The sequence below is a fragment of the Lepidochelys olivacea genome (genome assembly GCF_965140295.1).
Source record: "Lepidochelys olivacea isolate rLepOli2 genome assembly, chromosome: 3".
Taxonomy (NCBI): Eukaryota; Metazoa; Chordata; order Testudines; family Cheloniidae; genus Lepidochelys; species Lepidochelys olivacea.
In genome coordinates this window covers 166,213,552-166,227,279 of record NC_140413.1, presented here as the reverse complement: position 1 = coordinate 166,227,279, position 13,728 = coordinate 166,213,552, and the positions used below count along the sequence as shown (strand labels likewise).

The 13,728-nt window shown below is 44.6% G+C and overlaps 1 protein-coding gene across 2 annotated transcripts in view; it reads left to right on the top strand.

Moving 5' to 3' along the window:
- CENPF (centromere protein F) overlaps positions 1 to 13,728 on the top strand; it is a 68,333-nt gene that overhangs the window by 19,369 nt on the left and 35,236 nt on the right. For both annotated transcript variants that reach the window (XM_084622236.1, XM_084622235.1), the window contains exons 7-8: positions 772 to 974; positions 11,446 to 11,571. In XM_084622236.1, the coding sequence (XP_084478362.1) occupies positions 772 to 974; positions 11,446 to 11,571 (329 nt within the window). The remainder of the gene's footprint in view (positions 1 to 771; positions 975 to 11,445; positions 11,572 to 13,728) is intronic.

Below are 13,728 nucleotides of genomic sequence, written 5' to 3'. Positions count from 1 at the left end.
CTGTTCTTCATGTATAAAATTCCATTGAAGTGTGTGGAAAAGAAACTGTATAGATTCTGAGCCTCCCCAAACACACACATGTGTATCATGACAAAAGCAGTTTTGATTTGTAATACGCAATGTTTTAGTGATGTGAAAAAAAGACCATAGATTGTATTTACTAAGAGCCCACAGATTGTATTTACTAAAGGACCCTTCCAAAAAGAGAGACATGCATTGAATAAGCTAAACGAACACTGTTTGGTTAAATTTGGCCCAAAACATAGGTTTGTAATAGCTTTTCTTAAGAAGCAGCTTTTTCAAAACTTAAGACCAAGCAGAAATGTTTCAATAACTTTTTAGAAAATTCCAGTGGAGGTAGTTCTTAAAAACAAAGAACCTCTGCAAAATTGGTGGCCTAAACACTGCAACGTTGTGCCAACGCATAAAAATTGGAAAATGAAGCTAGTAAAAAACAAAGTGAAACTGATCGATAGTCACTATCCAAGCTCAAAAAATAAACATAAATTGAGCCAACTAGACTTTTAAAGGCCTTTCAATTTTCCTAATTTGATAATAGATTTTTAAAATTTTTATATTGCTACATATTTAATCTGATAAGCAGTTTTTAAATAGTTTTTATTTTTTATTTGCATTTGATAGGTGCCTGAAGTCTTATCAAGTGCATAGAATATGTCTAATTAGAATGTGTAGGCTGCTTTAAAGTACTAATACAGTAAATAACTTTTTAAGTAGAAGGCATCATATTAATCCTTTTTCTTTTAAATTAAGAATTAAGCTCCAGAGTTCAAGAACTAGAGCATCAGCTACAAGATCAAGAAAAAGAAAAGAAATTCCATATGAACAAACTTCAAGAAACTCAACTCCAGCTGGAGAAAACAAAACTGGAATTCATGGACAAAGATTCTATTTTGCACAAAATTAGAGATGAATTGAATAGAATGACAGCACAACGTGATCAAGCTACTGCCCAGGTACCATGTTGCACCAGGCCTCTTCTGGCTGCTTTTATAATTATTGTTAGCAGTAGTGTGTGCAAACATTCAGTCATATTTACAAGATTCAAGATATTGAATAATGTTTCTTAGAACATCCTGAGGATAATGAATTGAAAGTACGTATTATGTTGGACAACCTAAAGTTCTTAATTAGCTTGCCATTTTCTGCAAGGTTCCAAGCACTTCTTAGCAGGTACTTAGCATCTTGCAGCCTCATGCCTTTGGGCATGATTCACTAGAGATCTGGAACATCTTTTCTGGTAAGTAGGGCCCTACCAAATTCACGGCCATGAAAAGCACATCACAGACCGTGAAATCTGGTCTGTATAGAACAGGATAAAAGTACACAAAAGATTTCACAGGGGAGACCAGCATTTCTGCAAATCTAGAGAAGCCCTGCTCCAGATTTACTTAATGGGTGAAGCAATGAGACTAGCTTCAGGACCTGGGTCATATAACCGTCCTGTAAATGCCTTCTCTGCTCCTTAGAGTGCTAGTACTGGGTCCTTAACTTCCTGGGCCTCATCAGCAACATCCTGTTTCAAAATCTGGCATGTTGGACAAGAAGCTTTCTGTGAAAAAGGTACAGAGATGGAAGAGTACAGAGATGATCCCAGACTAAGATCTCCTCAAAGAGAAGGGTGGAGAAATCCAAGCTTTTATGCAGATTCAACTTATGCTATCTTATGTCCGGACAAAGTGTGTTTAGGACACATCCTGTGTTCCTACTGACAGTTGTCACAGACTTGCATCTGAACTAGCAGATTCATCTGCCTATATTTTTCTTTGAACCACCTGCTTCTAAGGCTCATGCTATGCTCCATATGTTGAATGCCAGACATGCTTTGGCATGTTGTTTGCATGTTGTTTCTGCCCCTCCATAAACACTTAGCCCTGGTCTACACTACGAGCTTAGGTCGAATTTAGCAGAGTTAGATCGATTTAACCCTGCACCCATCCACACAATGAAGCCATTTTTGTCAACTTAATGGGCTCTTAAAATCGATTTCTGTACTCCTCCCCAACGAGGGGATTAGCGCTGAAATCAACATCGCCGGGTCGAATTTGGGTTAGTGTGGACCCAATTTGATGGTATTGGCCTCTGGGAGCTATCCCAGAGTGCTTCATTGTGACCGCTCTAGACAGCACTCTCAACTCGGATGCACTGGCCAGGTAGATAGGAAAAGGCCCGCGAACTTTTGAATTTCATTTCCTATGTGGCCAGCGTGGCAAGCGGATCAGCACAGGTGACCGTGCAGATCTCATCAGCAGAGGTGACCATGGAGTCCCAGAATCGCAAAAGAGCTCCAGCATGGACTGAACGGGAGATATTGGATCTGATCGCTGTATGGGGAGATGAATCTGTGCTATCAGAACTATGTTCAAAAAGATGAAATGCCAAAATATTTGAAAAAATCTCCAAGGGCATGAAGGACAGAGGCTATAACAGGGACCCGCAGCAGTGCCGTGTGAAACTTAAGGAGCTCAGGCAAGCCTACCAAAAAAAACAAAGAGGCAAACGCCCACTTGGGGTTAGAGCCCCAGACATGCCGCTTCTATGATGAGCTGCATGCAATTCTAGGGGGTGCTACTACTACCCCACACCTGTACGTGGACTCCTGCAAGGGAGTCTCACGCAACAGGGATGAGGATTTTGGGGACAAGGAAGATAGTGCACACCAGGCAAGGGGAGAAATGGTTCTCCCCGACAGCCAGGAACTGTTTATCACCCTGGAGACAGTACCCTCCCAACCCGGGCTCCCGGACATTGAAGGCGGACAAAGCACCTCTGGTGAGTGTACCTTTGTAAATATAATACACAGTTTAAAAGCAAGCATGTTTAATGATTAATTTTACCTGAAGACTTGGTATGCATTCGCGGCCAGTACAGCTATTGGAAAAGTCTGTTAACGTGTCTGGGGGTGGAGCAGAAATCCTCCAGGGACGTCTCAATGAAGCTCTCCTGGAGGTACTCCCAAAGCCTTTGCAAAAGGTTTCTGGGGAGGGCAGCCTTATTGCGTCCTCCATGGTAGGACACTTTACCATGGCAGGCCAGTAGCATGTAGTCTGGAATCATTGCATAAGAAAGTATGGCAGCGTGTGGTCCCGGTGTTGGCAGGCATTCAAGCAGCATCTGTTCTTTATCTCTCTGTGTTATCCTCAGGAGAGTGAAATCATTCATGATCACCTGGTTGAAATAGGGGAATTTTATTAAGGGGACATTCAGAGGTGGCTGTTCCTGCTGGGCTGTTTGCCTGTGGCTGAAAAGAAATCATCCCCGTTGTTAGCCACACGGTGTGGGGAGGGGTGAAGTGATCATCCCAGAGAATTGGGTGTGTGTGGGGGGGTTAGTTGGGTTTGTGCTGCACATTAACCCGAAAACATCAGCCCCTCCTTTTAAATGGCCAATGTGTCTTTTTCAGTTTTACTCTCCCTTTTTTTTCCTCCTGTAGCTGCAAATGTTTCAACACTGCCACTAGCATCTCTGTCCCAGAGGCTAGCGCAGATAAGAAGGCGAAAAAACCACACTAGCGATGAAATGTTTTCTGCGCTCGTGCCGTCCACCCAAACTAGAAAGAGCCCAGCAGAATGCGTAGAGGCAGACAATGGCAGAGTCCAGGAAAGCACAAAATGAATGCGAGGACAGGAGGGACGCACGAGAGGACAGGTGGCGGGAGCAACAGGAGAGGTGGCGGGATCAAGAGGAAAGGTGGCGGCAGCATGATGAGAGGAGGCAGGATGCAATACTGAGGCTACTGGAGGATCAAACTGATATGCTCCGGCATATGGTTGAGGTGCAGGAAAAGCACTGACCGCCACTGCAGTCCCTGTGTAACCAACTGCCCTCCTCCCCAAGTTCCATAGCCTCCTCACCCAGATGCCCAAGAACACACGGGGAGGGGCCTCCAGGCACCCAACCACTCCATCCCAGAGGACTGGCATTTAATAAGTTTTGAAGTGCAGTGTGGCCTTGTCCTTCCCTCCTCCCCCACCCCTCGCGGGCTACCTTGGCAATTATCCCCCTATTTGTGTGACAAATTAATAAAGAATGCATTAATTTGAAACAATGACCACTTTATTGCCTCTGGAAGTGGTGATTGGGGAGGGGAGGACAGTTGGCTACAGGGAAGTAGAGTGAACCAAGGGGGCGGGTTTTCATCAAGGAGAAACAAACAGAAACAAAGTGGTTTTCAAAACTTCTCTGATGCGCAGCGCACCCTGCTGCACTCTTCTAATCTCCCTGGTGTCTGGCTGTGTGTAATCAGCAGCCAGGCAATTTGCCTCAACTTCCCACTCCTCCATAAACGTCTCCCCCTGACTCTCACAGATATTGTGGAGCGCACAGCAAGCAGTAATAACAGTGGAATATTGGTTTCGCTGAGGTCTAACCGAGTCAGTAAACTGCACCAGCGTGCTTTTAAACGTCCAAATGCACATTCTACCACCATTCTGCACTTGCTCAGCCTGTAGTTGAACAGCTCCTGACTACTGTCCAGGGTGCCTGTGTATGGCTTCATGAGCCATGGCATTAAGGGGTAAGCTGGGTCCCCAAGGATAACTATAGGCATTTCAACATCCGCAACGGTTATTTTCTGATCTGGAAAGTAAGTCCCTTGCTGCAGCTGTTCATATAGACCAGAGTCCCTGAAGATACGACCGTCTTGTACCTTTCCCGGCCATCCCATGCTGATGTTGGTGAAACATCCCTTGTGATCCACCAGTGCTTGCAGCACCATTGAAAAGTACCCCTTTCGGTTTATGTACTGGCTTCCTTGGTGCTCCGGTGCCAAGATAGGGATATGGGTTTCATCTGTGGCCCCACCACAGTTAGGGAATCCCATTGCAGCAAAGCCATCCACTATGACCTGCACATTTCCTAGAGTCACTACCCTTGATAGAAGCAACTCAATGATCGCGTTGGCTACTTGGATCACAGCAGTCCCCACAGTAGATTTGCCCACTCCAATTTGATTCCTGACTGACCAGTAGCTGTCTGGCTTTGCAAGCTTCCAGAGGGCTAGCGCCACTCGCTTGTGAACTGTGAGGGCTGCTCTCATCTTGGTATTCTTGCACTTCAGGGCAGGGGAAAGCAAGTCACAAAGTTCCATGAAAGTGCCCTTACGCATGCAAAAGTTGCGCAGCCACTGGGAATCATCCCAGACCCGCAACATTATGCAGTCCCACCAGTCTGTGCTTGTTTCCCAGTCCCAGAATTGACGTTCCACAGCATGAGCCTGCCCCATTGCCACCAGGATGGCCAAATTGCCAGGGCCCCTACTTTAACAGAAGTCTGTGTCCATGTCCTCACAACTTGTCACTGCGCTGCCATCGCCTCCTCACCTGCTTTAGCAGGTTCTGGTTCTGCATATACTGCATGATAATGCATGAGGTGTTTACAATGCTCATAACTGTTGCAGTGATCTGAGCGGGCTCCATGCTGCTTGTGGTATGGCGTGAGCAGGAGAGCAGAGTTGCACAGGAAGCGGTGGTTGGATGACCAGTTTTGCACACCTACTGTACCGTCTGCTGCCAGGACAACAGCTGAGTGGGCTGCATGCTCGCCGTAGTATGGTGACACAAGAGCAGCCAAGCAGAGTTGCAGCAGAAGTGGCGGATGACAACAGTCATACAGAGGACCTGCAAGACCACCAGGAGAGCAGAGTGGTAGCTGAAGCGGTCGTTCGATGACGATGGTTCCCAGACCTAGTGCACCGTCTGCTGCCGGGACAGAGCAGCCGAGCAGAGTTGCAGTGGAAGCTGCCCTGCGAGACCACCAGGAGAGCAGAGTGGCAGTGGAAGCGGTCGTTCCATGACGACGGTTTGCAGACCTACTGCACCATCTGCTGAAAGCAGTATGGTGCCCACATGGAAAAAAGGCACAAAACTATTGTCTGCCATTGCTTTCACGGAGGGAGGGGTGACTGACAACATGTACCCAAAACCACCCGCGACAATGTTTTTGCCCCATCAGGCATTGGGAGCTTAACCCAGAATTCCAATGGGTGGTGGAGACTGCAGGAACTGTGGGATAGCTACCTACAGTGCAATGCTCTGAAAGTCAATGGTAGCCTCAGTACTGTGGACACACTCCGCCGACTTAATGCACTTAGTGGGGACACGCACAATCGACGGTATAAAATTGCTTCCTAAATATTGACTTCTATAAATTCGACCTAATTTCGTAGAGTAGACATACCCTTAGATTAAAGAAGTTATGTTGCCTTGGGGAAAGGAACCACCACATGTGTCTTCTGTAGGTGTGATGGTTGTCACCTACCCTTTCCTGTCAGGGTTTTTATGAATGCATGCAGATTCTGCTGCCTACCTAAGAATGTTAGAAATTCTGCTGCTTCCTACATCCCATATACAGGATGCTGAAGATTATACGATCACATGAATGGGGGTTAAGAATTTGCCTCTGGAGAGATACAGCAATGGTGGTTGTTTGCTACCTCTGTGAGGACCCCATTGAGAGATGGTCTTGGCTGGGAGTAGGTTGAGGCCTGAGACATTGAGCCAATCCAGTGTTATTACCATGTTTGTATACAGATGTTCAAGTAATTTAACAATGAGAACTTTTGACCTGTGACTAGGCCCTCTCCACTTCACTGACAGCAAACTGGAGAGGAAAGATTGATTGGTTGCTAGTTCTGATGTCACAATAATGCTACTTATGAATCACCTGAGTTACTGGCATAGTTCTGTCACCATAACCTCTAGATGTGACTGTTAAGAGCTTTTCTTATTACAATCCAGCTTCTTTAAATGAGTTTTAAATCTGATTTAATTACAAATTTATAGTATTAAATTTGGAACATATGAAGAGCCTGTGGTGGTCTATCACTGAGATAATCAAAGCCAAGAATAAGGTGAGAGAACAAGTGGTGAATTTTATTAATATTGTGATCTTAAAAAAATTAGTTTTCTCTGGCAAAGTAAGAAACTATTTTATGCAGAAAATTAATAGGTCATTTAAAGTGTAACTGCTAAACTTGGAAAACAGATTAATTTATTATACTGTGAAACAAGGATTTTTAGTTCCGCTTTAAATGCCAATGTCAACTTGTTGGGTGAGAATCAGATCCTCTTCAATTTAGGCGTAAACAATTTATTTTAGCCTTTATTATATATGTTTTAAGACAATGCTACTATCACCTATGAATTACATAAACATGCAAAAAAAGGTAAGGCAAGAAAAGGAAATGCTCAGGTTCTCTTTCTTGGGGACAGGGTGACTCTTTACAAATCTCTGCTATGCTTGGCTATTTTTTCCCTGTATCTTCTCCACTATTATGTCAATTATCTTTTTTTTTTTTTTAATCCTCTGTTCTGTAACTTTGCGCAGACTCAGTATAGGAACCTACCTCATCTCTGTCTTTATCTATGGTGATAAAGTTCCTCCTCCGCCTTGGTGGGTCCTGCGCTTATTGGCGGATTTGCTCGCCTCAGAGGTTCACGGCAGCCCTCCGTTTGGCCACTTTCGTGGCTCAAATCTGCCATTCACTCAGTTCGCCTCATCACTGGCCAACATGGGGAAAAGGAAGAAGAACAATCCCCACAGTCTCTGCTGATCCACGTAGTGGATCGGGGAACAGGTCAGAGACCTTCCCCTGTGGTGGAACCCACAGTCCAGGTCAACTCCTCCGGTATCAAGTAGGGAGTTGGAGGGATGGGGGGAACCAGGCCCGCCCTCTACTCTGGGTTCCAGCCCAGGGCCCTGTGGATTGCAGCTGTCTACAGTGGCTCAGGTAACAGCTGCGTGACAGCTACAACTCCCTGGACTACTTCCCCATGGCCTCCTCCCAACACCTTCTTTATCCTTACCATAGGACCTTCCTCCTGGTGTCTGATAATGCTTGTACACCTCAGTCCTCCAACAGTCCGCATTCTCACTCTCAGCTTCTTGTGCCTCTTGCTCCCAGCTCCTCGCACGTGCACCACAAACTGAAGTGAGCTCCTTTTTTAAACCCAGGTGCCCTGATTAGCCTGCCTGTCTTAATTGATTCTAGCAGCTCCTTGATTGGCTGCAGGTGTTCTAATCAGCTTGTCTGCCTTAATTGTTTCCAGAAAGTTCCTGATTGTTCTGGAACCTTCCCTGTTACCTTACCCAGGGAAAAGGGACCTACTTTACCTGGGGCTAATATATCTGCCTTCTGTCACTCTCCTGTAGCCATCTGGCCTGACCCTGTCACACCATATACATTCCCTTCTAACCCCCTACTTAGAAGATTCTCCTGCATAAATCACAATAACTAACCCAATTTAATAAATTTTTTGCCTATCTTGCTAAAACTTACTTACATCTGTGTAGTTCCCAACACATCTATTCCTTGCTGTCATGGCCACTGGCTCCATCCAGTTGTACTTACTTTACAGCAATTTTTATTCTTACTCATCTGTTTTTGTGGCTTTTAGTTTTTACTTGTTAGCTGGTCGAATGGACGGGTGGAGGGTGAGGGATTGTACCTGACTTACTGAAAGCTAACAGCTCTCTTCTCAAGCCTGCTATCCGCTTGGCCAAGAATTTTATATATGAGACACACAACCCAGTTTTCTGATTTACAAACTATTTCAGCAAAATCTCACGATCTAAAGCATCAGAAATAAATACAAAAAGCAAAAATTCCTTCATATTTTCTTATAGGATTATATATAATATTAATTTCTCTAACATTACTTAGTACATATTTAACTAACACAGTTCATTACACAGTTCTTCAACAAAGCTTAACTTTGTATGTGCTTGCTAATGGTGGCTCCATAATTTACAGTAGAACTTCAGAGTTACGAACACCAGAGTTATGAACTGATCAGTCAACCCCACAAAGCTCATTTGGAACCAGAAGTACACAATTAGGCAGCAGCAGAGACAACCCCCCCCCCCCAAAGGCAAATACAGTACAGTACTGTGTTAAACATAAACTATTAAAAAATAAAGGGAAAGCAGCGTTTTTTCTTCTGCATAGTTTAGTTTTAAAGCTGTATTAAGTCAATGTTCAGTTGTAAACTTTTAAAAGAACAACCATAACATTTTGTTCAGAGTTACGAACAACGTCCATTCCCGAGTTGCTCATAACTCTTGAGGTTCTACTGTTTTTATTTAAGTCCACCATTTTCCTCCATTTCCCTCTGCCCTTAAAAAATTTAAAATAAATATCTTTACATGAGCTAAAACATCTTGTACTTTTGCTTATGCAGCACCAGCACAGGCAGAAGTTAATAAACCCTATTCGTAGAACTGTAATGCAGTCTGTAAAGCTGATACATAAACAAGGAAACAGAATAGAGCTATCCACTTAGAGTCACAGACCTGCATGATCCAGGACAGAATTTTTCTATATCCTTTGGACCCTCTAAATACTAGTGGTACCTCTGGATCTCTTCCATGACAGGAAAGAATTTACACACCATACTGAAGAGTTTTAAAGTGCTCAGAATGCAAGATCTTGGATCTTTCCAAGACCTCTACATTTTGCTCCAGAAGAATCGAGGGGGAAAAGGGCCTCTTGTATTCAGTGCAAAGAAGCCCAAGAAATTTCTGTGGCTATAGTACTGATATAATTGAAATGTTGAAATAATTTGCATTAGTGGAGCAAACGTGTATTAATCATATAAAATGGATTTTTTTTTTTTTGCTAGCTAAAACAGATGCCAGACAGCTGTACACTGATAAGAGTAAAGAAATTAAGCCAGTCAAACCCAGCCTTTCATTAAGAGATAAATCCCTCTTTGGCCCCTGTCTTCCCATTCCCATGAAGGGACCTACACTTTGCTATATGGGAGAGGGTGGGCAAGACTTCAGCAACCTGCACAACGCTTCCTTTCTCTGCAGGAGCTTCCTTGCCACTGCATGTGGTTTGGTTTAGTCGATCAGCCACTGCACTGCTATACTGGACAACAGAGCAGGAGAACCATGGAATCTAGTGGATCATCTTCTGCTCTATACCTTTTGGGATTAGTGATTGGTTCCTTTTTTTTCCCTACCTTCTCCCTTTCAGAAATTCCCAGCACCTATCCCAGCTATGTGGGAGGGTGCTGTGGGGAAGATCTGCACTTTGAAAACTTTTCCTTTATGGATAAGTTGCTCTGATAGACTGAACAAATAGTAGGCCAGCTCTCTAATGAGGCAGCCAGCAATGCAGTATTGTTGTTGTGGTAGAGTGAATAACTATAACAAACATCTAAGAAACACAGATATTTTATATATGCTAAAGCCATTTGAAAGTGTAATAAAAAGACATTTTAACAGCACCACTGTCTCCTTCTTTGAAAATCATTGGCTTTTCACCATAATTACGTTCCGTAAATACATCAAAGCTGAAGCAACAGGAGATGCTCTTGTCACAACGTTCTATTCCATTAATATTCTAATTCATTTATGTGTAAGCAGGACCTCACTTCAACAAAGCATAAATTAAAATGAAATATAACTCCACATATGCCAGTAACATTGTCACATCCCTTTAAAATTATATTCAAATAAATTGTTCATCTGCTTTAAAAGTATCCAACCATGAAGTTGATTTAAATCTTATCAGTGGTTCACTTTTTTATTACCTTTAAGAATAGTTACTTGCCGTAAAGAAAAGATTTCAGAAAATAAAAATATGTTCCATAGAGAGAGAAGAACAGTTATTCTGCTAGGACAGCTTTCTGGTAAATTGGTTGTAAGTCTCCCTAACATGCTGCAAACGTAATGAAACTGTAAGAGACAAAGGAGCAGTAGCATTACAAACAGTTGTATTGTGTTCTGAGAAAATGCATAGTAGTGTGCTTTTGGCAACTTTCAGACTTATATCAGCAGATTGTTTTCACAATAGAAATTACACTGGGAATTTATTAAATGGGGTTTCAGTGTACTCTGGTTCTTTATAAACCACCAAAATTACAAGCAATATATTATTTTAATAAAAATGACAGATAAACTGAAACACTTCTAATAGGAGAATTTCCTCTCAAAAGGAAATTCTTAGCATATTGATTTTCAGTTTAAAATTTCAGTCTAACCTACTTTAAACAATGAAAATTGTTCTGTTCTTGCTGTTCAAAATAGTTCAGTAATGTTTTTCTGTTGAATCAATGTGCTGATTCACTGTAAATTAAGTTGCATTGAATTTATCTCCTGTGCCTAAACACTTCTAGTTTTTTTCAGTTTTTGCTGCTCACTTATTGAAACTTAGCACACTCTTGTACTGTAGCCAAGTGTAATTGGTTATCAGTTTGGTATGGGATACCTATGTGGGTGTCCACTGCATCATGGAAGACTGTAAGCAGTTTTGGGGCAAAGACCATGACTTCATCGTATGTATGTATGGTTTTTTTGTTTTTTTAAGGTGCCTACTAAAGTGGGGTTTCAATCCTGATTGTGGGGGCGGGATTGCTATTGTAGTACAAATAATAAATATTCCCCTTGCATCGCTGTGATTTATGATGAAACTTTTTGTAGTATGAAATGGTGGAGCAAAAGATGAAAAAACTATCAGAAGAATTGAATTGTCAAAGAGAAAATGCTGAAAGTGCTCGTCGCTCATTAGAACAGAAAGTAAAAGAAAAGGAAAAGGAATTCCAAAAGGTAAGACAAGACCCATTTTTTCACAAGTTCAAAGTTGCCTCCAGACTGCTATTATCAGAGAGAACAAGTTGTTCATTGAGTATTTGTCCACGTAGATCCCACTCTAGGTGTATATGTGCCTCAGGCACGCAAGATTGGATACTTCTTCTTTGAGTGCTTGCTCATGTCGATTCCATGTTTGATGTGTGCGCGCCCTTGTGCACGCTGTCAGAAATTTTTCCCCTAGTGGTACCCCTAGGGCTGTCTTTGGCAAACTCTGGAGCCCCGTGCTTATGTGCCAGTATATTGGGCCCTGCTGGCCCCACGCCCTCTCAGTTCCTTCTTTCCACCAGTGATGGTTGTTGGAATGCTCCTTGTTTTCACAAATCCGATAGTGGTTTCTCTAACTTCGGACTCTTTGAGTTTTTCTGGTATATAGTTACTGTAGTGTTAGTATTATAGTTAGTAGTAGTTAGCATTTAGGAGCGGAGTCCCGTTAGGGACATAGCCCCAGGGACAGGGTATGCCCTGGTCCCTGGGGTTTAAATCGTGTGCTGGGTGCAGCAAACCTATGCCTATTAGTGACCTGCACAAGAGCTCCCTTAAGTGCCTCAGAGAGTTGCATATTAAAGAGAAGTGCAGGATCTGCAAAAACTTCAGACCTCACACTCTTAAAGACAGGGACAGCCGATTTAAAAGCCCTGTTGATGGAGGCTGCCCTGTGCCCCGCGTTGGAACCATGCCGCTCCGACTCTGCATCGAGCACCTTGGTGTTGGTGCGGAGTGCCCCTCCGACACCAGGATCTTCCTGGTGCCACTCCCCTTCTCCCCAGCCTAAGAAGAGGCATAAGAAGTCACGGTTGGAACGAGGTCATTCTCCGACACCATACATAGCTACCTGGGAGTGACCACACGAGTTGAGACCTGCACAGGGCTGCTCGATTTCCCCAGAGTCACATCTGGCAGCGGCCACACCATGTAGGGCACCGAGGCCAAATTGGGAACCACCATCTACTCCTGGGAGCCGTCGGGGCCCACAACATTTCATGACACCTTCAATGTTGGAGGCATTCCGAGCAGCAAGAGACTAGATGTCTCTCCCTGTGCCACCCATGCCTCGGAACCTAGGCCCATCTTTGGAAGACACCTTGAAGGCTGTTCCCTCTAAAGGGAAACCTGTGATGAGGCTACCTTCTGGGCCTCCGATGTGGCACCGCTCCCCAGCCTGTCGCTCCCCATCACCACATCACTGCTCGCCACTTCGCTGGTCTCCACCTTCCTGGCACCAGTTCTCAGTACTGCGAAGCACATCTCCAGCTTGGAGACACCGGTCACCTTCCCCTCAGTGCTGCTCCCTGGTGTAATGGTGATCCCCAGCAAGCCATGGCTACCAGCATGAGGCCACCTCAGCTCCACCCTAGTCTCCTAGGGAGGAATCTTCCTCGGGGTCCAAGAGTGAGCCCTCCCCAACCCAGAGGCATCATCAGCACCAGTCTTACAGGCTGGAGCCCGCAGCAGGCCTGCCGTCAGGTCCCTGGCCATCCACCCAATGGCCACCCCAGTGGCTGTATTGGACCCTTTGGGGGTTCTCTCCCATGCTGTGCTCATATTCTCTCCAGGCACCCTTAGTAGTTTCTGAGGGCCAGGCCTTGGCTACAGTGCCACCGGAATCCGGCTCAGAACCAGACCCTGGCACCGAGACTCCGGCGACCCCTGCACAGTCAGCACCAGCAGTTGAGGATGAACCGGCTGCAACGCCCATGGCTGCCTCCTTCCCTGACGAGGCAGTGGCTGGACCTGCCAACCTTTTGCTACCCGACAATTTCTGTACCCACCAGGACCTGCTTAAGAGTGGCCTCCAACTTGGGGCTAGAGATTGTGGTGCTCAAGGAGCCGACTGACAACCTGTTCGACATTTTGGCTGCAGCAACTACACTTCCTGAAGTGAGGGACCTTCCTGGGACCAAAGTATTGTATACCTGGACCTAATGGTCCGTCCGTCTCCCCCCCCGTCCCTGTTAAGAGCCTTTAGCATCATGTTCCTTATCACCTCTCTATGAAAACAGGATATTTGGTGGCTGTTATCTCCGCTCACAGGATAAGCTAGATTTAGGCATTAATGGCAGGACCTCTTTTACTACATTTCACAAAGACAAGATGACTCTTCTTTGATCTTGC